Source organism: Pseudopodoces humilis, chromosome 3 (genome assembly GCF_049639895.1).
Source record: "Pseudopodoces humilis isolate 2021_Gansu_Grassland_sample_001 chromosome 3, ASM4963989v1, whole genome shotgun sequence".
NCBI classification, from domain to species: Eukaryota; Metazoa; Chordata; class Aves; order Passeriformes; family Paridae; genus Pseudopodoces; species Pseudopodoces humilis.
Window position 1 is genome coordinate 9,912,035 of NC_142202.1, and position 27,465 is coordinate 9,939,499.

At 38.4% G+C, this 27,465-nt stretch overlaps 1 protein-coding gene across 14 annotated transcripts in view; it reads right to left on the reverse strand.

The window, feature by feature from the left end:
* The window catches only part of EHBP1 (EH domain binding protein 1), a 206,078-nt gene that overhangs the window by 71,443 nt on the left and 107,170 nt on the right, over positions 1-27,465 (reverse strand). For all 14 annotated transcript variants that reach the window (XM_088053031.1, XM_088053030.1, XM_088053025.1 and 11 more), the window contains 3 exons: positions 8,765-8,943; positions 8,088-8,136; positions 1,146-2,060 (listed from right to left, as the gene is read on the reverse strand). In XM_088053031.1, the coding sequence (XP_087909157.1) occupies positions 1,146-2,060; positions 8,088-8,136; positions 8,765-8,943 (1,143 nt within the window). The remainder of the gene's footprint in view (positions 1-1,145; positions 2,061-8,087; positions 8,137-8,764; positions 8,944-27,465) is intronic.

Here is a 27,465-nt window from a genome sequence, read left to right on the forward strand (position 1 = left end):
AGCCCATGTGCAAATGCACCAATAATTAACAACAAAGAACTGCCTTTAAAGCCAACTCTTGATTTTTCTTGGCCTGTTACACCCTTGTCCATGAAAATCTTCATGTCTCCTCCTGCTCTTTTATTCTATATGGGCCAAGCTGTTCCTTTCTCGTCCAGTACACAAAGATGATGATGACGATGATGATGATGAAAAGAAACCTCACAAGATTTCACTGATTAAAGGAAAGAAATTAGCTGGCTCTGGAACCAATATTTGGCCATCATCACTCATCTATAGACTGCTTCTCTTGCAATAAAATTATGTTTATGGTGCTTACTCAGGAAAAAAACCCATAAAAATGTTTGAAGCAATTCACACTACCAAAAGACTGGATGTATTATTTTCTTACCAGAGCTAATGGCACAAAGCCCAAATTCAAGAAAACTTCACGGGGGTAAAATTATAAGCCTGCTTTGGCATTTTTGTAAGTGGAGGTGATAACATGTTTTACATATTTTTATGATGATATGATTTATTGATAATACTCAGCATATACATAATATTCAACTTCCATTCTCACTATAAATCTGCAAGGTAGGTGGGCATACACTGTTATCTTTATAGAAAGGAAAATGACATTGTGGTGAAGTAACATGCCTTAGGCCACTCAATGGAAAGCAGCATAATTTAACAGTCTGGAGTTTCTACCTCATCATCCTGGCTATGTTCATGAGACTCTGTGGCTTCCCAGACAAGATTTTGAAATATCTTTAGTAAATTTTAAGGTATTCAAAGCTTATTCAATTCATTTCCTAATGAACTGATATATTTTTCCAGTTTTTGCTTCAGTATGCAACACTCCAAGGAAATGAGTTGCAACAGACAGTGGCAAAAGCTTTGGAGCCATCTTTGAGATAGTTGAGAACACAAATTTCTTTAATTGGAGAGAGATTGGAAAGATCAACAGTGGGACAATTTCTATAAATTAGTTTTTCATGTAATGATTGTTTTTCAGCACCACCTACTTCTCAGGCAAAATATTTATTGCCCCAAAATAAAAATACACTGCTCAGTTCACCATTTATGCTGAAGATTTGGTGTAAATTACAAACACAAAGTAAGAACAGCACCTCCACCCTAATTCACAGACACAAATGTCTTACCTGGGCTGTTTTTGCAGTTTGATCTGCATGATTTAAAGCTGTTCTGGCATCACTGTCAGAATCAGATTCTGTTTGCCTCGGAGAAGCATGTGGTTTCTTGGCAAGATCTGTATCCATATTATAGGAGTATCCAGGCTTAGAAGTAGGAGATAAACTTGGTTTTGTGACAGGTGAACTGGGATCTGCTCTTGTGCTCTCTGTGGATCCTATGCATCCCAGCTTTTCTTGCTCTGAGAAACCAGGGGTACTGTCTAAGCTCTGGTGTCTCTTCTTGTTGTTATCTTCACAAACAACTGTGGGAGACATATCCTCTTTTTGATCACTGACATGTGCTAAGTCACTGAAGTCTAAAGTGTCAGTTATCAGCAATTTCTTCCTTCCCAACACAGGCTGCACTTGTGTTGTCTCTGTACTGCTACACTTCCCAATTTCTTCAGATGCAGAAGTCCTTCCAGAGCTCTGCTGGGATTTCTGTGGATCCGTGTCACTTCGAGTCCTGCGTGAAGAAGGGGAAGCTGTGCTTGGGCTTAAATGGTCATCAGGAGTCTGATGCTCGCTCTCAGATTCGCCAACGCCGCTGTCGTTTACAAACACAGAGTCGTCCTGCGAGGCAAAGTCTGCCAAGCCACTGTCTGGTGGCTGCAGCTCGGGCTCCCGGTTCAGGTCGCTCAGCTCCGCGTAGAACTTTTCCTGGTCCACGGAACTGTTTGTGTCTGTTTCGTAGTTACCCACTTTGTATGTGCTCTTACTGCTGTTCTCCTCTATTTGAACCACATTCAGTTCCTGGCCGCAGAAATGTGCCCTTATCTGATAGAGATAGGTCATAACAGTCAGTTTGTCAGGGATGGCTAACAAAACCATGTCCGAAGGCTCCAGCAATCGCGATATTCCCAAGCTGGCAAACCCATCATAAGCCTTTAAAGACAGACAAAATAAAGATCAGTGTGGCAGTTTCTTACCTATCGTAACATCTCAAGAATGCAAGTGGAAGTTTCAGTCAAAACAAGCAAGCCTAAAACACATCCAGTATTACAGGGAGAACATGGCTCTGACTACTACTTATTATTCTTTTGGGTTCGTTATTGTCATTACTTCTTTTTGGTGCACCATCCAACATCCAGCTCATTGATTTTTCCTGAGGGCTTTTACGTATGTCCCAGGATATCTTCACAGCAAAGCAAACTGAGAGAATGTAACCAGCAAAAACACTCAAATGGCATTGTTTTACATATTTTTAACATACGTCAATGTCATACTATACTAAAATCTTTTGTTACTCAAAATCATGACACTTTTATGAGTAAACAGCTATTCATGAAACCCCAGCTCGAAAGCCCTTTTAGCACTAGAAAAACCTACCAATATATTAAATGTTTCTCACTCAAGTAGCAGGAAACAAGCAAACAAAAAAAGTCTAAGAGTTGGACCAGAAAAAAAAAGGAACTCAGGATGGCTTTTTAAGATAAGGAACGAAGATATAAGAAACACGACACTAATCCATCTTGAGCTTTATCACTGATGATCAACCTTCTGCCTTCTATTGGTCATGTAATTGCAGTGATTCCTGCTGATGAAAAACTATGTCCAGATAGCCAAAAAGAACACCACCACAGATTACTTGACACTAGACATAAATCACATTAATCCATCAAGCAAATGCACTTTAAAAACATTTGTTGATGCTAAATTAATAAGAAAGAGAGAGTGAAAATCATTCCCATTTCACTTTACTTTCTAAAAGCTAAACAGTTGCAAGCCTCCTGCTTTGTGAGGCCACATTGTCTTCTTTTACTGCTGGCCCTTTAAGTGAGTGGGCTTGGTGCATCAGGTTTTTCTAGTTTTGAAGAATTAAAGCCGTTTCTCAATTTACAATTAATTATTACTATCCTGGATTAACCTTGGAAGACAATATTGTGTTTCAAGGAAGCCTTTAAAAGGCCTCCTGTTAGCGTAGATGCACTCAGTTAAAGCATGTGGGCTTCTCCTCCCCCAGGAATCCTGCAGCTCCTTTTCACCATCTCCTGAAGGGGCTTACAATGTTCACAGTTGATCCTACACTGTTTTGAACAAAAGCAGATGCTAAATTTAAGACATGGATGAGAAATCTGTCCTTTCACAAGGAAACAGTAACACACATCACTGGCTTCAACCCTTCAACTTTACATTTTTTCCTTAATTTCTTTAGTTTTAGAAGAATAGAGAAAAAAAAATAGAACAATTATGGGTTGCTTTTTAAAATCTTCTTGGTTTTCGTATTACTAAGTATTCAACAGTGAAACAGAATGTGGGGCTGGGCTGGCCTGCTCCTGGCAGACCTGGATATTTTGTTTGCTCTGAGAAAAGGAGGCTCTCTACTCCTTGCAATGTCATTCCCTACTCAATGGTCAAATAGTTCTCATTTCAGCTGCTTTTCAAACTCTGCTTCCAAAAGCTGGAATTTATCTTCCTGAAATTCTGCATGCCTCCCCTCATGCTCAGGTGTAACTTTCCAAAGCACTTTAGGTGAAGTAATTTTTCTATCATTATAACAAATGATTAACAGAGTTTATTTAGATACAGAAATTGTCTGAATAATTTATTTTGAAGCTCTTCTGGCTCTCTCCCCATGCAAAATAATTTAGCCTAAAATCATTGTTGGTATTTGGTGTGGTATTTCTTGGGAAGGTTATTATGAGAGACTGTTATGCCATTTATAAATACAGAGCTGTGCTTAGATATAGGAGCAGCAGTGGCAAACACGACTGATGTATTTGCTGATAAAAACTCAGATGTAGAATGAGAGGTGGGAGGGAATGGCAGCAACTTGGATGGTAGAAGAGGGACAGCTGCCATTTACAGCATCTTGGGAAACAGAGCTGGAGGAGCAGGATCAGGCTGGCTTTGGAGGAGAGGAAGACAAGATGGGTGGAACTGAATAGATATGAGGAGCAGAGAGCAGTGAGTTAAGGGAGAGCAGTGCAGGGATTTGGGTGGGCAGCCTAAGGCATGGCAGATACCAGGAATGATGAATGCTCATATGACAATAGAAACCAGGCTGGGCACAAACACATAGCAAGCCATCTGTGTTGTCTGTAGACTAAAGGTAACACCAGGATGTGTTGTTTGCTAAGTGGGTCAGTGCTGATTCAGTGGCATAAATAACTTGTTATCCCACACTGCAGGTAGTGGGAGTTACCATCTGAAGAATGACAGGACAGGCACAGGCAGTCCAGGGCAGCCAAAGCCCATAGACATGACCTAACCTAAACCCCTTTTATACTCTCAATTTCTTATTTATATGCTAATAAAACTAAATTCTACAAGTATCTCCCAGGGTCTACAAAATGAAGGCAGGGACAGTGTTTCAGGATTGTCAGGAAGGGTACTTGCTTAGAAGTACCTACTTCTACATTAGAAGAACACTACAGCAGGATTGAATTTGGAATGATGGATATTCTCAGCACAGCTGCAATCACTTTTTGTTGGCTGCTCAGTTCTGGTGATGCCTGGGATTAAACACACTTATTTCCTGCTGATGCCTGACACCTATTTCCCATTCCCTCTCACTCTCATCCATATTTTTGCTTCTCTCCTTTCAAAGTACACTAAATATGTAGATTGGGACACCAATGTTCTACAGCTAGTAGCTCTAGAAATAGCAGTTGTGTGTTCTGGATGTGTCTGCCCATACAGCAGTAAGTGATGAGTTCTCCACTGCTAGAAAAGCTGGGAGCCTCCTGATATTCCAGCATATTTATAAACGCATCATATTTCTAACTAGTTGGTAACATGGTATTAACAGAGTAAATTTTCCAAGTCAAATTATTTTTGTTAAACAGAGGCATAACTCAGCCTCAATTTTTGCAAATGTTTATTTCTCTGCATGTTTAACTCTGCTCCTACATGATCCTACTGATGCCAACAAGCATCTCCTACACATGCAATTAGATATGTTCTTAGGACTTTGTGGAATCAAACTGTAGAGGTGAGCATGAACCTATTATAGAAACATAGCTCCAGCTTCAAGGTAAGGAATATTTTCCATTTTGACTCAATACTACCCCTGTGAGTCTGAATTCTTCTATTTAAATGTATAATTTAAAAGGATTCCTTTTAAAAATTGAATATTTTATTAACATGATCACTCAATTTCAAATGCATTGAGGAATTTGGTAGAAATGGTCAAGAACTGGGAAGCATCACAAAAATTGAAAGTGCCAATTGAACATCCAAAAGATATACCCACACAGTAAATGAAATAAGCTTCTGAAAACATTAATTAAAACCAGAAATTCATTATTAGAACCACTCTGTTGTGCCCTTCTACTTCTCATTCCTTCATCTTGTCAAAGATCCAGCCCAAGTCTTGTTTAGTAACTTATATTTTTAAAGTGCAGGACACATTATTAGCGACACAAATATTTCTATTGATGATAAGGAACTGTAGTGCCAGTATGCTGTAATTTTAATATATTTTTCATTAATTTAAATTTCATTATTATTTAATAATTATCAAATGGATGTATTAAATCAAATTAGCTGTTTAATGCTACTAGGAAGACAATATGGGTAGTTAGCTACATCTGAGATTTAAGTAGAAGCACAACTCTTTGGACCAGCTGGGAAAGTATCCCTGTAGTGTTTGTAATTTTCTCCAAGATAATCCTGGTTTCTCTTTTGTTCCTGATAGAAATTTGAATTGCAATGTGCACCAAAAATATCTTCCAATCCAGACTGATGCCAATGTAGTAGTTGTTTGGGATTTTTTTAATGTATGTATATTCAGGACACTAAGCCTGTTTACCTATCTCCCAATGAAGTTTTTTCTTTTTTTAAATTTACTGACAAGCTGATTGACAGACATCAATTGGGATCCATCAGCACAAGCACCACAGGCATTATTACAATCATTTCCCAACTCTGTAACACACTGACATATTGGCCAAGATCAGATGTCACAGGTAAATACCCTTTTTTATTCAGCATCAGTGGCAGCACCCAATTGGCAAGTGCTTGGTATGTGTTATAAAGAACCTCCGAAGATGTGCCTTTTGTAAGAGCGTATTTCCATCTGTAATTATACTCAGTGTTTGCACTGAAACAGTTGTCTCTTAAGATTTCTCCTTTTTTCTATTAAAATACAAACAAGGTCATGCACTTCTAAAAGATACACTCCTATGGGTTAACCTCTAATCTATGGTTTTCCTTTTGGGGAGAGGGGGAGAGCCAGAAAAACATGGAAAAAAAAGAAAAAAAAAAGAAAAAAAAAAAAAGAGCTGTTTCAGACAAAGAAAATCATCCTATTCATCCAAAGATGTTATTTTAATTGGTTAGGAGGAATCATTGTCAAATGTGCTACATATCTGCATGGAATTTCTAGGCAGCCATTGTTGGCAGTGCTGCATTCACTCCAACCAAGGGCACACGGGGTTATCTGGCAGAACTGTGTGAGACCAGGAAATAAATCTGCAGGAAGCAACTGAGATACTCAGTGTAGCTGTCAGGCAAAGGCTGGCAAAGTGATGAAAGAAAAAAACTGCACAATAACAACAATCACTATTTCTTCAATTCTGGGAACTATATCCTGTTAGAAAGACAGGCCAAAAAGTTCACTGTTTGCCACCACAGTTTCACAAAGAAAAGATGACTGATCATATTGCTAACATTTTTAATTAATAATCTATTCTTTCTTTTTTTATAATCCAGCTTAATTAGGCCAGACGCTCAACAAAACTTGAAGTACAAAAACATATGGTCACAGAAAATACTGTGATGTCACAGATAATCCACTTAGGTCATTATAAGTCCTCCTATTATTATGAAAAAAAATATCATCAGCCAAATACTCATTAGATAGGAGCAGTTTGGGGATATTTCATTATTTATAATACTTAAGTACTAAATTAAAGACAAGTAACTCCCTGCCTAACACATAAGTGTGCAGGCACATTAAAATATAAACAGCATGAATTTTAATAAAGCACTTTCAGAAATTCCACGTAAGTAAATAATACTAGATTGTAAATATGTTTGCTATACAATATTGAACTTGGTTAATTTATTCAAAGTATATTTTTGTACCTTCATCCCAGTTAAATTTAGTGCCTTTTAAAGCAGTATAAAAATAAAATCACAGCATTAAGAAGGCAGATACTTAAAACAATTTTCAGATGATCTTCAGGAACAATTTTATTATCAGTGACTCACATGAAAATTGTAATTTCTAAACATGTCCCTAGGGCCCAACTGAAGCTTGTAACATGTCTAAAATAGTGAGCAGAAATAAACAGTCTTCTGGTGATTCCCAAGCTGGATTCCTGCTTCTTCCAGAGAAACTTTTTATATCTTGCACCTACAAAGAGTAGTTTAAAACAGTTGCACAGCACAAGGCTATTAACTATTTTGCTCGCACTTATTTGTAAAGTAATACCTTTTATCCTAAACCTCCCATGTTGTGCACATCATTCAGCTGATGCAGCATAAGAGTAGGTGTAAAATTTCATCTTTAAAAATATAACAATCACCATCAAAGCAACATCAGCTGTGCCCAGTTACCAGAGCCTTGTTAATGCAACAGCAAGAGAAGCCTCATGTGCCACAGTCCAAAAGCAGTTACATTTTTCATTTTTTTAATTACGTGGCTGATTGGAAAAATCAGAGCAGTGCTCACAGAAGGCTGGTCAGGCCCTTCCTCTGCTCTCACAGTTAATGTAGGCCACACAAATATTAAACTCTAATGCCAGCCTCGCACTTGTTGTGAATGTTAAAACCATGACAAACTCGAGTCAATAATGCATCCGATTTGAACGGCGGGAGGTCGAATACCTTCTGTGAGCTGCAGTTATGACCTTACAAAACAACTGCACTTTCCCAAAATTAATAAAAACCTGCAGTGAAGTCAAAATTGAGGCTATGGGGTTTTTTGGAAGGTTTTTTGGTTTTTTTTTGCCTGGCAGTTCTTACCTTTTTGTTGTTCTCTTTAATATCTTGAGGATTCAGGGACTTGTAGTCACTGAGGGAGAAAATGGCACAGTGGGTATATACAGTATTTGATAAAAGCAGCAGTTTTTAAAACAAACTAAATCTAAAAATTTGACATACAATAATATCATACAGTAACTAGCAATTTCACAGCAATTCAATCAACAAAACTAATAGTGTGGAAAATTAAAGGAATAAATAAATAAATAAATAAACACCGATTACATGTTTCATCGCCTGAAGCTCTCCATCTAAAAAAGAAGTTAAGGCAGGGACTAGAGGCCAGCCTTGACAACCAAATTTACCAGGAGGTAATCCGTCCTTGTCAGCATACAAAGAGCTTATTCCTCTCATCTCATTTCAACACTGGTGCAATTCTCATAATCATCTTGAAGTCAGTTCTTTGTATAAGATTAAGAAGAGAAAAACAAATCACAGAGAGGGGAGAAATAATTGTTTATGCAACAAGGGAGAGCAAAGAGGTCACAAAGTTTGAGCATTCATAAACCTGGTTTCTTAGAAAGGACGGTTCCCTGCTTGAAAGCAAAGGGTGAAAACAGTTCAGCACCTAAAACGCACTGGTATCTGATTTTTTAAGTTAAAAAATTGTTCAGTATTTCTGAGACTTAGCTTATGCAGGCAAAGAGTACACAACTTACATTAGGTCTGGTCTAAAGTGATGTAATATTGCACAAAAGGATAAACCATTCCTCCACGACGTGGTAAAATTGGTGATTTTCACTCCCCGATAGTTTTTTGTAACTTCTTTGCACCACACGAGCAGTGACTGACTAGCGTTTGGCTTTCTCCCCAAAACAGGACTTGGTATTGGGCTTGGCTGGAAAAAAAAGAGAAGAAAAGAAAAAGAGAGAAGATAAAAGAATTTAATGGGAGATGAGAATTAACATTAATTGACCTAACTAGATGATCTGTATCCTTTGATGTGAGTTTAGGTCCTTCACAGCTGTCAGTTTACAATGACTGTAACTTGCAAAAGACACAAATCGCAAGTTATTATCTACAGTTGTTGCCCTAGGCACTTGTCTCCCAAGGATGCAGATATACAGGATTCCAGATCTACACAGGGGAAGAGGCCAAGAACTGTACCAGTGCTGAAACACGGCACAGCCCTGCACAGCCTGTGATACACAGCCTTAGAAACACTTCCCAAAATGCAGTCATGGCAAAGCGTCCCCACAAACCCTTTCACAATCAAAGTCACGACATAGGATTGATGGATTCCTCTGGTACAGGCTCCAGAGGACAGTTTTTGGTGCTCTTTCTGTGCCAGTGAGTGATTGCATAAAAGTAATTATGGCACCGTGTTTCTGAACAGCTACTTCCAACCGTACCGGAAGAGCTGTCTCTTCCAGGCTTTAGCTTTTCTACATGGAAAAGGAATTTCAGATGAAAACTGTTATCAGAGGATGGTTTCTAATAAGTGGCACTAGCTAACAACCATTAGATCATCATTAGCTAATAACAACCATTTTAAAAAAGGTTATTTTGATCCTTTTAGAAACATTTTTGTGGGCATAAGCCAAGAAATAAAATAGAACACTTCGGGCATTTGGCATTTGTCAGACTATCCGCTGCCCCTCAAATTCAGCATACTGATTGCAGCAGATATTTTCAAGACATATACACTTCTTGTTTCCCTAGAAAAATAATACTGTAATTTTTAAGACTCCTTAGATCTAATCAAACAGGCAGAATGTGACTGATGCAAATCCTACATCTGAATTATAGTGAAAGAACCGACATCCCCTATTCATTCAATGTAATATAATTAAAAGCATATATACACAACAAACAAGCTCTCGATGCACTTTAGAGCTAAAGAGTTCCCAAATTAAGACAAATTAAGAGGAAGTAATTTACTGTATCACAGCCACTTAAGTTTATGGTCAAATGGATTTACTTGTTATTGTCAATTTCTGAAAGACCAACGATGCCCCCCCTTGACTGAAGCCTGTCAGTGCTCAGCAATTAGCTGCTATCAACTCATTTGTTTTCACTGCTTCTGGGGAAAGTAAGAGTTCACAGAGCCAGGGAAGTAATTTTTCATTTACTGTCACAATCAGCCCTAAAAAGTTGTTGTATAAACACACTGCCTCCTCACCAGACAGAAGCACTGCTAACTCATTTACAAAGTGCAAAAGGTATATCTTGCTGAGATTTTTTTTTTTTTAATGCCACATCATATGTACAAAAGAACTTGTTAGAAAGTGCTTACATTTTGTAATCCTGTCAACAATTCAAATCGGCATGAACGAATCCATTAACAATGATACAAATATCTCCAAATACACTGAATTAACAGCTTTAACAGGGATACACAAAATAGGGAAGGAAAAGCAGCAATAAATTATAAACTTTACCACACACAAGATTTTAATCAGAGAAACAAATATCACGTAACAGCTGCCAGACTGTTACTCCAGATTCAGTGAAGTAATTAAGATGTTGTTTTTCTCTTGTTTTCTTTACAACTTGAAGCAGAACCCAGTAACTAATCATTGACCTCAAATTTAAGATATTTTTATTACTTAAAATATATTTGCTATTACAAGTTATATATAAGAAAATATCACTACTGAGGGAAAATAACTAAAATAGCACTATCAAATTGTGGAAAGGTGATATTTTAACAAATTATTAATGCAAAAAGCTACTTCTTCAAGTCACAGAGATATATTAAACGTTAATTAGAAAGACTTAATACTATTTGATGAAACTCTCAACAAAAATGGTATATTTTCCAGTCACCACCTAAATGCTTTCTGGTTAACTCTGAAATTGCCTTAGGCAATATTGCCATTTAAATGCTTTAATTACTTCACTAACAAACTGAAGATGTACCTGAATTTAAAACCAGGCTTTACAGAAGGAAACACAAAGGTATTAAAACAATAAATTTAGCAGAATTTCACACTTTATTTTAAAATTATCAATGTTTAAAGAGATAGACTGCAATTCCTTGAAAATCTATATTTAGACTGGAGCTTTTTTCTGTGTTCATCTTTCCACTTGTGTTAGATTTTCTAAAAGCACTTCATCCACAATACAGAAGATTTAGGACATGCATAACGTGCATAACACGCACAATTTTCTTTTCTCTTACCTGATATAGCAGAAGTTGTATAAGGTTTTCTTTTCACTCTTATTAGTCCATGTTTTTTTGATAAAGGTGAAGTTAATACTATCACAATGTTATGCTCCTAATCACCACCTGCGTCAAAGCTTTCGTTATTTAATCTATGATAAAAGCATTCAACTCCAGACACAATGGAAATACAGAAGTAAAGGCAGAACTGTGTATGAGCACTTGGACATGCCTTCAGAGGAGTTAACAAATGTTAGTTTTTGGTTCTTTTTCACGAGTGTGAAAAATCATTATGCAAAACATTCTTTCCATATTTGTACATTGGACACATTAATTACCGGCTTGGTGCAAACACAATTACTACCAAGTGCCTATTTCTAGCATGTATTTGCTCTACATGATTGGCAGGAACTAATCAGATGAAATGAACATTTAATAACCTTTTTCTTACATCCTTATTTTCAGCACTGACCACACAATTCTTCTGAACGACACAGCGGTCATGAGTTGCCTTTTCGAGCTCAAAAGCCAAAGTCCCTGCGAACTCGGCTGGAAATGCTATAAAAAGCCTGAGATATCCACACCAGATTGCCAGAGCTGCTCACTGATCAACAGGTCATGGAATCTAACACAACTGGCTTCTGTCCAGCCGTGGAGCAACCGCACGGCGAGCGCAGAGGTTCCAGAGCTCGTCCCTCACACGGTAGCTCAGATCTAAACGCAGCATCATGTGGATGGATTTATCAGCTGGAGTCAGCACTGGCTTCAGGATATCTTCGTTTCACACTCAACAAAAGCACTGAAGGCTCTATTCTTCTTTTTACACATTCTGGAAGCTCAGTTAATATGTTTCATAGTGTATGCATTTTTTCTCTTGGGAGATTATCCCATCAGACCATTACTCTATGCTAACAAGAGGACAATAGCTTCAAGTATTAGGCTGCATCCCCACACTTGGAAATATTCAAATAGTTGTTTTTGCTGCTCTGAGGAACCCAGCACCAGGCACAGCGATGGCTCACAGCGCCAGGGTTGAGCTGCACCTCTGACACACAGCCCAACACTCAGGAGAAGAAAATCAAGACTGGAACTGTGATGAGAACATGGGGCTTTGGGACTGTGACACAGCCAGGATGAAGACTTTAGGGGCTCAGTCTGAGGACCTCAAGGGCTTGTAGACAAGTTGCATGGGGAGTAGAGGTGTTTAAAGAAAGCAAGAGTGTCGAAGCCTAGAAGAGGAAGATGCTGAGAGGAGTAAGGGGAAAAAAAAATAAATATTTGTAATCTAGGTGGAAGGTTTATGTGGTTTGACTTTTATATTAACAAACACAACTGCTAGAAGAGGAAAGGAGCTGAGACAACAACCCAGGACTGGTAATTAACTGCAGGAGAGGAAGCTCAGATTGAGATAGAGCTGAAAGTCAGAATAGGGAAGACCTACAAACAATGAACAAGCAAGTTTTTTTCCCCTCAAGAGGCAAGTACAGGCTGGCCTCTAACTTATTTGACTGAGCAAAATCAAAGGGATTTTCCCGTACCCCTATCAAAACCACAAAGCTGTCTGGGCTCACTGAAAATTGTGCAACCATCAAAATGCAAGATAAGGTAAATGAAAGAAAGGCACAAGTAGGTGAGTGAAAATGTGCAGCATGTGGCTGGATATAGATGACATTCAGGAAACTCACCTGAACTGAACAGTCTGAAAGGCTGTATAAAGGTGCAATAGAAAGACAAGACACCAAATACATTTCAGTCAAATAGATAATTTTATATCCTCAAAATTATATTCTAAAATATTATTTTTTAAATAACACAGGACTTCACCCATAGGAATGTCCCATTAGCTTTGGAGTATTAGAAATTGAATATGACTCATTTAATAGAACTTATGCCTTTGGCAAGGTCTGTATATGTCCAACATGCATTCAATTTTGTTTATTCTGGGCTGTGGAACAGTCTGGGCCAAAGTCAAAAGGCAGTTTTTACTAGTATCAGGAATATCAAATACAATATGGAAAGAGCCTGCAAAGATAGAATAGAACTGTTTTCTGTTTTATTCCAAAAAATAGAGAAAACATGCTCATGACCCAGCTGTGCTGAGATGTTCTTTACTTAGGGTGGTTAGGTATTTTTTCCATAGCAGGTCACCATAAGATTACAATTAATTTAGTGACACATCAAAATAAAAGTGACACTGCTCTTTGCTTCTAGTAAGGGAAGATCAGGCATGTATTAGAAAATATACATTTCCTAAAAAGAAATGTTAGTTCTGCTATTCTGTTACTCTGATAAACAAATTTACCAGTTTAGGAGTACATTCTTTAACTCTGTGCTCTCTATTTGCATGGTGCAAAATGACTCTGGTTCCTACTGTCCCTAAAAATAAAGGAGATATGAAAACCCAGTTGCTAGACACAAGTTACAGATTCACTGAATTTATTTCCTATATATGATTACTAACAAGCATTTAGGTAACCTCCAGATTTCATCAGCAGCAGACATCTTAAAACTTCACCTTCTTCACTCTTCTAATTGTGCCTACAGCTAATGTGGATATGCAATAAAATATAAACTTTTATCTCAAAAGCCTTAGGCATAAGCTTTTAATTGCTTATCACTTTACAGGTTTAATTTTGGCACAACCAAACCAGTCCATGTTCAATCACAACCCAACATTTAGACATCTGCCTGAGCTGACACGATGCTCTCATGTTTGAACGTGGCAAGGTGAAGAGGAAGGTGAAATCCTTGGGACACACCTCAAGTTAGCACTTGGTCAAACTGGTCTGATTATTTTATGCAAAAAGGTTTTCAGTTGCCTGTTATATATTTTGATGGCCAGGAGTCTGGAAAGAGCTTTTCCAAACCATGCCTGGGCAAAGAAAGGAAAGCAAGCCTGCAGATGGCTGCCTCTGGTTACTTTGAGCACCGAGGAAATGGTCTGGTAGAAAATTACAGCATGTGATCATACAATTGAAACATGCACACATATATAACCTACAGGTATCCAGTGCACAAAGATGGGAGAGACTGCAGTAACAAAGGCTACTGCTAAGTACTTCATTTTGTAACTTTTGTAATTATCTGGTAGCCTCCTTTTGCCTTCTACTTTGTCTAGTAATGAAGTAACATTTTCTTAGCTAAGCCTTTTTTGGTTTTGGTTTGGTTTTCATCGTCAGGGATTAAAAGGATGAAAGAACCCAAGAATTCAGAACTAAATTCTAAACCTTCAGAACCAAAATTCACAACACATCAACTGCTGGACAATTGCCTCGCTTGCGCAACAGGACACAAGGCTGTCTGCTCGTGGCAATCAATTAAGAGCAAGACAGACAATTTATTTCCAGATGACAACCTCCCCCGTGGATGTTCTTAGCAGAGAAGAACAGGACCGCACAGGAGTGTGGGCAGCTACCTCACCAGGCTGAGAAGCCCTAAATTTATTAGCTAATTGCAAGGAGATTATGTTAATGAACTAGTAAAAGAGAAACAAATCTGGGGCAACATAATGAATTGGTTACTTATGCGGAAGTAATTTCACCTGATGGTCAGTACAGCCAGGAAAAAAGTTACAGTGATCTCCTTCTCAGACTGAACTATTAAAAAGGGATTGGACGAGGCTCACCTAGCTTCTCTTCCCTGAGGTTGCATAATCTTTGTTTTGAACGCCGTGTTTTCAATTAAAAATCTCAAGAAAAGGTATGTAACTCATACCATTAAGCAGAAGCGAACACGGAGCTCGGTCTCTGATGATTATACGTATTTATAATGTAACAGTATGAACAGATGACATGCAGGGATGGGGCCTCATTTTTCTGCTCTCAGAAGACAGGCAGTTTCCTTGTGTCCACCTTCCTTCCTCCAGTTGTCCCGGTGGCATGTGGGCTGAACGCTCTGCTCTCATATAATCTGTGCTGGAAGCCCAGATGAGCTACCAGGATGCTGCTGGTTCACAATCCCTGGCTCTCTGCCACGATGGGAACGTTCAGGGTTTTGGGCAGGTTGCCAGAATTAAGCAACTTAAACCACAGATGAGGAATAGCAATTTTCAAAGCTTTTAACTTTGTTAAATGTGAACTGAACTAGCAAAACGCACCTCCCTGGGCCCAAGGCTATCTCTGCCACATTTCAAAGGCCTGCAGCAAACAATGGAAGTGTTAGAGCTTGTCAGAAAAGGTCACAAGAATCTCTTCTAAAAGAAAGCACAAGGCAAACTAAAAATGAGAGTCACTGCCAATTCCTCCTCAAAACAGTGAACTCTTGTTGCTTTTGCAGGAATTTCTTTTGACAGAGCTATTAAATAAACACAAGTCATTATCCCACTCTTCAGAACATTTCAACAGACATGGTTTTCAGGCAACCTTCTGATGTTGGCTCATTAAAGGTGACATTGCTCAGAACTTTATAGTTACCTGTTTTGTAAATCTACTGCATCATTTGCATTAATGCACAACCATAGGCAGATTTATGGAAGCATTAGCCTTTACCTATGAGAAATCTTTGTTTTAAATACTTGAGAACACAAAACAGATGCCAGATTTGTGCAGGTATTGCAGTAACAATGGAAAACAATCTCTTTTTGGGTGTGCTTAGAGGACTCAGTATTTTTAAGCCCAGTATCGATGTCATAGTACCTCTGAAGGCCATAGTACATCTCTTGTGGAAATAAAATCAGTGTATTTTACAGTCCTGAATAAGGTGCTGGTATCCATGGGCTGGCACCAGGCATAAAGGTGGATATACTTAAAGCTCCTGAGGACAGCAAGAGATAAATGAGAATTTCATGGAAACAAGTTTTTGCCTTTATAAACCACTGCATAGGCAGCTGACTCTATGCAAACAATCACAAGATGGAGATAAACAAAAGTATTGCTTCCCTCCTTAGTGGTAAGGAGAAGCTGTCCACAGATGATGGGGAGACATCTGAAATGCTCAGTACTTTTTTCTGCATCTGAAATGCTTAGTAGTTTTTTCTACATCTGTCTTTATTCCACAAATCAGATGGAAGTTGGAGACTTGCATTACTCATACAGACACAGAAAGGTCAGATTTCAGCCCCATGTGGAAACAGCTTAGATAAGCCAGAAGCTTTCAGATCAGCTGAACACATTTAATGTAATCCTAAGGTACTGAAAGAACCAATATGAAACAACATCCAAAATTAATGGTCAGTTTGGACACTTGAACACAGGGGAGAATATTAGAGGAGTAGGAAAAGACTACATTTCCTTCTAGTCTTTAAATGCATAAGATAAAGGACAAATAGCAAGAATGCAGACAAGCAAATTAAAAAGAGGTGGAACAAATAATTAAGCTCCTTCTTAGAATAAGAAAGTTAAAAGAAGACAAGCAACAAACATTAATTTGTCATCAACAAATCATGACTAGTAGTCCAAGTTGCTTCTACAAGAGGGAAGCAGGGAATAGAGAAGCATCAAATAATGGATTACAGATGAAGCTGAGCTCTTTTAATTGATCAAGATGCTCTCATAAAAGGAAGCATGGAAAACAGAGCTTTAATGAGACTCAGATAGGTGCAAAACAGGCTGGAAAACTATATCCAAGACTAGTTTTAGGTGATTCTTGGGATTATGCATTAAAAGGGGTTCAGCAAGAGTATTTCTTAGGTTAGGTGCAAGTCTGAATTGGGAAGGTGAATGATGCACTGGACAAGAAGCTGAGAGGGACACTGAATGCACTAGAAGAACTCCAGTAACATAAAAAGGAGTAAAGTTCTGAAAAAAGCAGTATGAAATTCAATAGGTACAAGTGAAACATAGGAAGGAGTAATCATTTACATAAATGCAGGATGAGGAAGAACTGGTTAGGTAACAGCTCTTCACAAAAGGATATGGGGGAAACAGTCTGTTCAAGCTGAACAGAAAGTCAACAACATCAGGTTGTTGTGAAAAAGACAAACTTTGTACTGAGATGTACAGACAGGAATAAAGTCTGCAAGACACAGACTGCCTCTCTCAGTCCATGCAGCATCAACAAAACCACAACAAAAATTTTATGTTCAGTTTTCCCTGAAGAAGAGTGTAAGGAAGATGAGCCCAAAGAAAGATTGGAGTGGGGAGGGGGGAAAGCATGAAGAAAGCTGAAGCACATTTTGGTCATTTATGGTATGAAGATAGAGGAAGGTAACATGGTCAGTCATCAACTATGTAAAATTCCAAAGAAGAAAGCAAACTCTTTGACCCCCACATCAGTGTTTACTAAACCAAAGTTACAGGCTTTAGTTGCTAGAGGTCAGACATCAGGAGAAGCAATCTCTAATGCAGTATAATGAAGCACTCAAGACTGCCTGGGAAGTCCATGGATGTTTCACTGCTGTTTAACAACAGGTTGCAGAAATCCTTCATTTTGTAAAGGAGAACTTAGCCTTTGTGCAAGCAGAAAGATCTTTTGGATGTGCTTCAGACCAACATTTTCTGTGTCTCTTACCTCCAGAGCCTACAGCTCGCATGGGCTGCTGCCATCAGCAGGGAGCAGGAGCCTGGCAGAGCTTCCTTCCATGCTCTGGCCGCAGAGGAAGCAAGCTGGAAAACACCTAATTCCCACCATGCAACACTTCACACTGGCCTCTCTGTTCAATCACCCACCAAAAAAAACCCCATTTCCCATTTTAAAAATTAATACCAGCATGGAGGTCCTGGTATTAATTGTTCCATAAGCAACTCATGCACCAATTCCCCTATGTCAATCAGATCTCCTTGCAAGCACAGCATATTTTTCTTTTTTTCCTGGCACACAGCTATCTGAATACATGGGAAGTTCCATAACCACTAACAACTCTCCAAATTAAAAACTGTACACTTTACAGCTCTCTGAGTTGTTTAGGAGACTGGCTATTGAGGATAACCCCACCACTGGAACTGCCCCTCATGAGGACTGCCAGAGAGGAAGGCTCTCTCCCAGTCCACACGTTTGCACAGAGTCACAAAGCCACTTTAAAATCTAGGATATGTTACAAAGGTTTTGTCATCTGCAAGGTGAGAGTTCAGGTCAAACTCAGGACAACAGTCAGAAAAACCCCACCAATTCCAGCTGGGTGAAATGAGGCATTGCAACATGTAAGCAACACTGGTAACCAAATCAGCTCTCAGACACAGCAGAGATGTCACAGACTGAACTGAGAGACAAAGATTATCTTAGAAGGTTTTTTAAAGAAAAGACAGGATGACAACACTTGAAAAAGCCTTCCCTACCAGAAACAGAATGCTTCACTCTCAAGCACCATTCATAAACAACACAGAAAACAAAAAAAGCATTACTAAACAAAGCAAGTGAAAAATTAAGGAATGACAGGCTTGAATATTCTTGCTTTAGTCGCCCAACAGAATGAGCATTATTTAAGCAGTGTGAAGGCAGATTGTTATCTTTACCTCTCTGAATAGTCCCTTATTCTGTGAATAGTCCCCATGGAATAACAGCCACTACTCAAGGATTCAATGGCTTAATGAACATAACAAGACTGGCACAATCTGGAGCTTAATTTGCATGCAGTTTGAATATTTTTGCTTTATTAGTTTCATTTCAAAATAAAAATACATGTAAAAGTACCAGCAATTCAAGTGCCACTTGGCTTAACATATATTTTTCCAGGAATTCTTACATTATTCAAATTTGCTAATTGCTAGGACTTGTTCAGCTAAAAGGAGAAATACATGTTAAATGAAAATATCCTTTTTGTTTTATAATATGTAATTAACACAAGCTTTTCTAGCTTCAACACTGTCAAATCTATCCTCTTGAAAAATACACACATAATTTTCATGCAACAAATTAAATTTGGTGTGGTTATGCTTTTAGCACTCAACAAGTAAAAGCTTGTAAATGAAAAGCTGAAGCATAAAGGTATGGCAAGTCTCATTTAAGAAATCAAAATCTTTGGGAGAGAGGAATTGTCTCCTGCAGAACTCAAGAAAAGCTGCTAATAATTAAATACTGCCTCTGATTAACACTTTACACTACATGTTTATGTTGAAAGTCCTTGTTTAAGCAGATTGTGATACAAACCTAATCAAATCACTATTTCATTCTCTTATGATGCCTGGCTAATAACCACACAACAGTTGGAAACTGTCAAAATATTTTACAGCTCAATTGTAATTCCCATCCAAGTCTAAGCATGCAGTAATTGGGCGTTAGCCACGTTCCAGGGGTGTTACAGCAATGCACAGCAGTCAAATCTTCTGGGTTTCATTTTTTTTAAACACATGTAGAACTCCTAAATGATCCCTAGGATCTACTCCATAAAATTTTGAGTTAAGTATTAGTACATTGTCCACAGAGATAGCTTTTTTCATTAATTTGATATAGTACTTATGTTAACATTTTTTAAAAATAGCTTGACATTTGGAACTACAGAATTTGTTCAGCAGCTTTTTCCCTTTCCTTAGTTTAAATTCCCCAAGGAAAAAGTATTTTGTGAAATAAATAAAAAATAAACACTTTGAGCAAAACATTACACAGCAAATATTGTAATAGTAAAAGATTTGAGACAAAATGCTGATTTCAACTTTGAGAAACAAATTTTGTGGCTCATACGTACATGGAGTATTCCAAGCTGAGTGAGAAAAGAAGGATACTGCTACAACAGGGTGATGTGAAGAACCAGACAGGGCTTTTAGCATGCACTATTACTCCTGCAGTGTACACAATACTCATGAGCACAGGAGCCAGATAATGGCCTGATGGGTTTTCCTGAACAGACAACTCCATAGGCATTGTTGATTGGAGTCTGTACTTCTCAGACAGTACCAGAGATACAGATCCATGACTCCCTGGTCTTTCAACACTGTTCCAAGCATTAACTGTCACTAACTCCCAGTGACAGGCAGATGACATCACTGGATCCCAAATACATTAATGTCCATCGGATTAAAATCTTTAAGAGGAGTTATGCCTTTGAGCTTCCACAAATGGAAGAAAGTGTTACATTTCAAGTGCCTTTTGGACTTAGTTTACACGGTGTGTTAAATAAAACTAAGCATTCCTGCCAGGTTCTCTATTGGTCCCCAGATGATGCAATGATTAATGTGTTGGGTTTGAGCTGCTTGTGACTCCAAATCTGCAGGCAGAACTAGGAAACACCTGGACAGAAGGACTGCACCAGAAAACTTCAGTCTTTCAGACAGCTATTAGAAGGAGCATCAGGGGAAGGCATCAACTGCTCTTTCTTGCATGGGGGCATGAGATGAGATTTATCAGAGAAGCCCAAAGGAGTGACAGAGGGTAAACCTTCAGCTAGCACAAATGCAGAAAACTCACACTCAAGCCTCATACATCACCTTCAACATGCCTGATCATGTCCAGCTGTTACAACATGTATAGAACTTATCACTCACACATCTCAGTCTCCTGCAATACTTTTCACTGCACAAGCACCTCGGGATAGGTGGTGGATGGAAAAGAAGGGAGCCTTCATTCCTACACAGGAATTTCCATGCTTTGGGAAGTGTAAATTAGAGCATTACTACTAGTCTGACAGTAAGTTTGCTAATAAATGTGTAGCAACATATCTAATTGCATAATGAGAGATTAAATGATTATGACAGTCTTTGAAATGGGGAGAATAAAGGGAAGAGAAAGTTAATGTAAAGGGAGAGCTCTGGTAACACAGCAAACTAGCTGCAATTTCATAACTGTGGTAAATTTATAAAAGCCAACTGCTCTAAATAAGCTTCCAGTGGCATCTACAAAATTTGTTCTAATACTGAACGTTAGTTCCAAGTTACATGAGCTTCTACAAATTATTTAACAGTGTAGGACCCATCAAATTAAAAACACAAGCTTTTCACGCTTCTAGGTAACATTGAGAAGCATCAGCCAAGACATGACTGGGAAACAAGCACAGCAATGTAATTTGATTAACACCTACCTTACCTTTAAAGCTGTACAGGAGGGGAGGTCAAAGAGCAGTTTTCCCTACAGTTACAGTAAAACTTACAGAGCACTCAAACAGAAGTGCTGAAGCTCTAGTGGGAGAATGACAAGTTGATAGAGTGTGCATGCTGCTTTAGTCATACTTTAGGTTTTCAATGAGTTACATTCACAGAAGTTTTTTTTCTTTACCACATGTAAATACTTAAAAATAATTTAGCAGTGATTTTTTATTTTCTCCTGTTCATAAAACCTTGGCAGTGTTAGGTGCTGGTACTTAACAATCCCTTCTGCAAGTTTGGGAGTGGGTGGGAGGAAGCAGGAGGAGGAGTTCAGGTAGGCAAGGTTGGTCTCATCTGTCTCCCAAAACCTCTTTTGCAGCTGGTGGAGCCTGGCTATTAAGAAGACTCTTCAGAGCAGAAGTCTAAGATGCTGCAAGCAGATTGAAGAATGCTATCTCTGTCCCTAAGTTATGGAACACTACAGAGGGATTTTATGTCCAAAATCAGACAGAAGCAGCATATTTGTAACTAACTTCACTACAGAAAAAGGTCAATTCTTATGGAATCAAAACCTACTACTCACAGCCAGTGACTGTTCACCAGTTCATCAGAGTTTTAAAAACTCATCACCAGTTTTTAAAAGAATCTTCTAAGTTGAGAAGGACAAAACAAAATGAGACTATAGTAGGATTTGATCTCTCTTACTCTCTTTTTGCTCAATAAAGATGAAAATAAACCATGTAAAACCTTTTTTTTTTTTTTAATGTGAATCTATTTCTCAAACAGTTCCAAGCAGATAAGCATTTTCCAGTGTCATTTAGATCACCTGTCTGAGGATCCACACAGTCCATTAGTCATGCAGAGTTAGCAGCAAGGACAATGTTAAGGTTTTTAAGGATGTGAAATTTGGTCAGAAAATAGGCCCACTGCATCATCTTGCTTTATTCTTTTTCTTCTGTATTGGGCATGAAAAGAGCAACTGCCAGAGAAAGTGAGACTGAGGTGATGAAGGATGAATTACATTTCATTTGTACTCAAAAAAAACCCCAAAATACCGAAACTCACACAGGACCCAAAATCCAGAGCAATAAATTTGTATGTCTGGGGACTAGTCACAGTACTGGTTTCCTCCAAAAAGGGAAGGAAACACTTCCAAAAGAGATGAAAGTTCTCTCAAGGCAACCCCATAATGTCCCATGTGTTGTATGCATTCTGTGACTCTTTAATGCTTGCAAAAAAAGACAGGTTGGGATTTTAAATCAACCACTTATATATCCAAGGAGACCAGAAATGCAAGAACATTTCAAAAATGTAGAGGCTCTCATTGGAATTATCTTCTATTATTCACACCTATTCCACATTCTGGTCCTACCTTTGGAAATAATGGTAAGTATGTAAACACAGAAAAAAAATACTGTCCTAAAAGAAAACCCCAAACAACTTCTTTATAAAAGCCTAATCTTGTTGCTATACAGAAATGTAAAAACAGTTAAATGCATTTGCAGAGACAACTCCTTCCCTGAAAACCCCTCAAAAGCAATTTTTCTTCTTACTTTTGTTTTTTTGTTTTTTAAATCCTAGTGGCAATACCCCTTTAACATTTTAGGTAGAGTGGAAAAGTTGTGGTTACAGTTACAACCACACTGAGCATTGCAACAATATTTGGTCTGCCATGTTTTTTATATGTAAGCCTATTGATTGGGTTCTGATCTACACCCATGTCTCAATAAAAGATTGAATCCCATTATGTCACTGAGTCACTGCTGTCAATGACAACCATGACAGACGATTTACCAATAGCACAGAGGGCCAGGAGAGCACTTTAGAAAAACATCAATTCTGCTACATTGCTTTACAGTGATAAAAACAAAGCTTCTCATAGAGTTCCTAAGAGCACTTTGGCAATGTTAAGAAGAGGGTTCACGGTGTTACGGAATATGGTTGAGTTATGAAGCCGATTCTAGAACAAACCACTTGAATTATGATTGAATTATAAGCCATCTCTATTGGATTGGTGTCTGAATTCACTTTCCAGAAAGATTGACTGTAGATAATAAACATATATTTTTTATATATAAAGGCATATATACACATAATACTTATTTATTACTATAAAGGTATACATATAATATATATACCTTTGTATGTATCTATATACACACTCAGAAAGCAAATATATGCTCTCTCACCCCAAGCTTACCTGAAATAACAAAAACACATTCTATGTGTTTTTTAAGTAAAATTACTTTCATTATGCTCCAGAGGCATAAAATACAAGGCAGCTAATTGGAAAAAAAAAAGAAAGAATACAAAAATAGAACACTCTTTTTATTTATAATTTTTTATGGTGGTATAATATTTTAGGACATTTCAGAGGTTGTTTGGCTGAGTTAGATTCTAAGGATGTATTTGCATTGAAGCAAACCAAGAAACATGACCCTTACAAGGCTTTAAGATTACAGTTCCTCTTTTCAAAGCCTATTCAAAAGGTGTTGATGAAGTGAGGAAAAATGAAGATTTTAGCTAGCCTACCCAAGAAAAAGAGTGTACTCCTCCTTGTGGCTTGCCCTTTCAGCATACAAAAAAACTAAGGGGTTAGAAACAGCTCTAACCTGCCCCAGTTCACACTCGTGGAACCCTGGGTGGAAAGATTTCACTGCTCTGGGACAAAACTGAGGGGCAACTAGAGGACCTCAACTCCCCCTTGCCTTCAGTGGACTCTGTATTAAGTCTCAAGAATGCTCAGGAAAATCCAGGCGTGTAACAGTCAGCATCCAAACGTCCCTTCAAAATGTATTTCTGTGGCTGTGCTGTGTGCCTGTGACAGCTTCTCCCCCAGTTATGCAGGCACAATTTGAGCAGTTGTGTACACATCTGTAAGCTTAACGTCAGTCCCCACACTGAGCCCGCAGGGAAATAAAAAAGGCAACTTTCTACAGCCACAGTGGGCATTGATCCACACCATGCAAGCAACAGTGATGTGCTCTTGGTGCTAAAGATGCCAGGCATGCATATGAAGTTGCTCCTAGTCTCAAAATTAAACATTACAAGACCTTTACCAAAGTAAAAAAAATTAGTAATGAAGCCTCTGGTACCTAGAGAGTTGTGTTCTTCAAGATATTCCACCCCAGGTAACAGCAGGGGGTTTTGGGGTAATTTTTTTGTTTTGGTTTTATTTGTGTCTGGGTGAGGGGGGTGTTTGTGTCTGTTGAAACACTCCTTATTTTGGGGATGGCAGACATGTTACAACTACTGAGTATCCTGTGGCACAGCATCTGAGAGTGGGAACCCACAGCTCACCCCAGCAAGCTCTCCTCTAAAGGAGTATGGGGAGAGGCAGGATACGATGTATTAGAAGATGTTTCACCACGCTACATCCTCTGAATCCAAATGATTTCTACCCTGTGAGAGACTGCCCTCTCAGCACCATAGCTCTCTTTAAAGTGATGTAAGCATTTAATCACCGAGTGCTTAATCAAGCTTTTAAATATTAAAGTTGAGCTAGTATATTAAGCTCACCAATATTTTTCGTAACATTTACAAGGTGATTTCCTTAATGGCTTTAGTTTGAAGCTAGCTCCTTTAAAGCCCTTCCATTGAGCTAGAGCACATGATTTCATTCACACTTTAAAAGCTTTTCCTACACATGCCTTTCAAAGCTGATTTGTCTGAATTAGACATATGAATGATATCTAAATTCTGTGCATTACTCATTACTACAAACTATGAAGTATCATTCAGATGTTAACCCAATTATCTGCTAAACTGAAAAGCAGCTCTTGTCAATAATGAAAGTAAAATAAAAACTAAAATACATTTGCATGTCCTCTTTTTATTGAGATAAAAACAAATTTGGTATATATAATGACACATAAAATTACTTAAGTTGAATCAGAAGGAGTTCTTGCTTTAAATATATTTTTAACCTTTTTTTTCCCCTTTATTAAGGGTGCCACTTTATTATTCCACTTTATTACAGAGTGCCTGCACTGTATTCACTTGAGATCCATCTATATGCTTCTGCACAGGACAAATCAAACCACAAAATATTAGCAGGATCTTGATTTTGTATTCAAATGGCTGATTCTCCAGCAAAACAACATCTCTTTTTTCCTGTATACTCCATTTTTGTTTTCCTTAAAATGACTCAGAAAAAATGTGAATCTAAAAATATGGTACATGCCACAAACCCCTCAGACAGCTCATATAGTGACAGTTGCAGAGAACAGAGTTCTGCTGAAAGAATAGAGAGAAATAGATTTAAAAGGAGGCAGTGAATCAAAAAACCCTGCCTTGAGCTTGATGCCAACAAAAACCAGAATCACTCAGTTCCTTTGGACTGTTTTCTATTTATTTTCTTTTCTTTTATGCGGTTAATATTTTAGGAAATTGTTGGGTTTTTCCTCCCCTTTTTTTGTCACCACAGACACTCCCTTTAGGCAACCGTGCATCAACAATCCTCCCACGTTCAAAGTCGGCTACATCTGTTGCTCTTTCCCATTGTTGAAAATTCCTGCCTTAATCCTATTTGACTTTATTCATGCAAAGGTCATCCTGAATTCAACAAATGGAGGAGCGATAGCAGGCACACTGTTGAACATGGCTAAAAAACGCTCTTGTAGAACATGCAGCTAGTGTGCCGGCACTATCGCACAAGTACTCGCTTTATTATGCAGCCTCTTGTCACCAGAGCTCTGTTGCAGTATGAATTGGCAACACATTTCTCCTTGCAACTCAGGAATACAACATTTTCCTTCTAACTGGCTCGATTTTCTCTCCCTTTAAAAAGGTTTGTGCTTAACCTGCATTTGCTGGTGGGTATGACTGCAACATACACATAGAATACCTGAGCGTTTCACATGCCCCAAGGCTGGGCTTCTGGCACCTATGGATTCCCTTTTTCTCCTGGATTTTACCTTTGAGTATATCTAGCTTCACAAATCTGTTTCACTAACCTGCCCACCTAAAACTAATGGTGATCACAATTTTAAACGAATTAGGCAAAATTCTATCTAAAAATACTTCTACAAAGCAGGGTAGAATAATACAAATATCTTATTTTAGGGGCATCATTGCACCATAGATCTGCTTATGAATGCCATCTATTTTGATTTTAGACTTTCTTTTCATGCAACAAAAAGCATTCTGGCTTAGACCTGTGATTTATTCCTATGCTTAAGCATCTGACCCAAACCAAAGAACACTTAGCAGGAACAGTGAATTAGTAAGCAAACCAAAGTTAACTATCAGACTGATTTATGAAGGGAAGATAATTATTTTTGTAATATGTCCATAACTCATCATGACAGAAGCAAAGCAGTGTTTATTCATGCACACTTATTTCCAATTTGGGGTGCTTGCCAACCAGGATGAACCAAACCCATCCCTCAGGCAAGCAGAGAACCAGGCACATTGTTAATGTGCTCCTTTCACTGAGTGCTGTACGGGGGCCATGGATGAGCCATGGATGGGGGAGAGAGCACCCAGGACTTTATCTAAACAGGCCCCAGCCCGAGGTAACAGCTCAAAGTTAAATGCTACAATGTCAACTTCTATAAATTGTGCTGGGATCCTTGTTAGGTGCAAGGGAACATTGGAAAGAATCAAGTTTTCACTTTAAAAGCTGTCCTGTTCTCTGCTTGTGTGGCTCTTGTTAAGGAACCTGATAATAAGGTATCAAAACTGTACAGAAAAAAGACAGATTTTTTTCCAGGTTTTTGTTGCAAAGATTTTGAGGATTTTTGTTTTGATTATGGTTTAAGAAGGCCTTAGGAGAGGAGAAGTGTTCCTTATTTCTTCTACTTTTTAAAGAGCAAAGCTTCAACTCAACATGAGTCTGTGAAGCCCAGCATGAGAATCAAAGCCCTCCAGGTCACAAACCACAGAAGGGTCTCCAGCACCTACATCAGGAGCCCATGGTCTTGTGCCATCTGCCTGCCTCCCCACAGCTCCCTTCTGCCAGAGAAGAGAAGGCAAATAACTTACAGGAAATAGAATAAAATAAAAGGTGCTCACAGGGGGTAAGGATTTTCAGACAACATCTCCCAGAAGATGGCCTAGATCTCACCAGAGCTGGCCCAGTGCAGCTGTCATTTAGATGTTTGGGGAGGCCAGGACTGCTCCAGCTGTGCCAAGGGGTGGCTGTGCCCAATCCCCTTGTCTGGGAGGGAAACCAAACTGCCATGGAAGCACTGATATTTAGGAAATGCAGCACTCCAGAAATCTCAATGCACCTTTTCCACAAATACTGAAGTAGCATTTTATGACAACAAATCTAAGATCTATAATTTGGTATGTTAAATTTAAAATATGAAAAGTGAGACCTGGAATGTCACAACGCTGGTGCAGTTACCAAACCTTACTT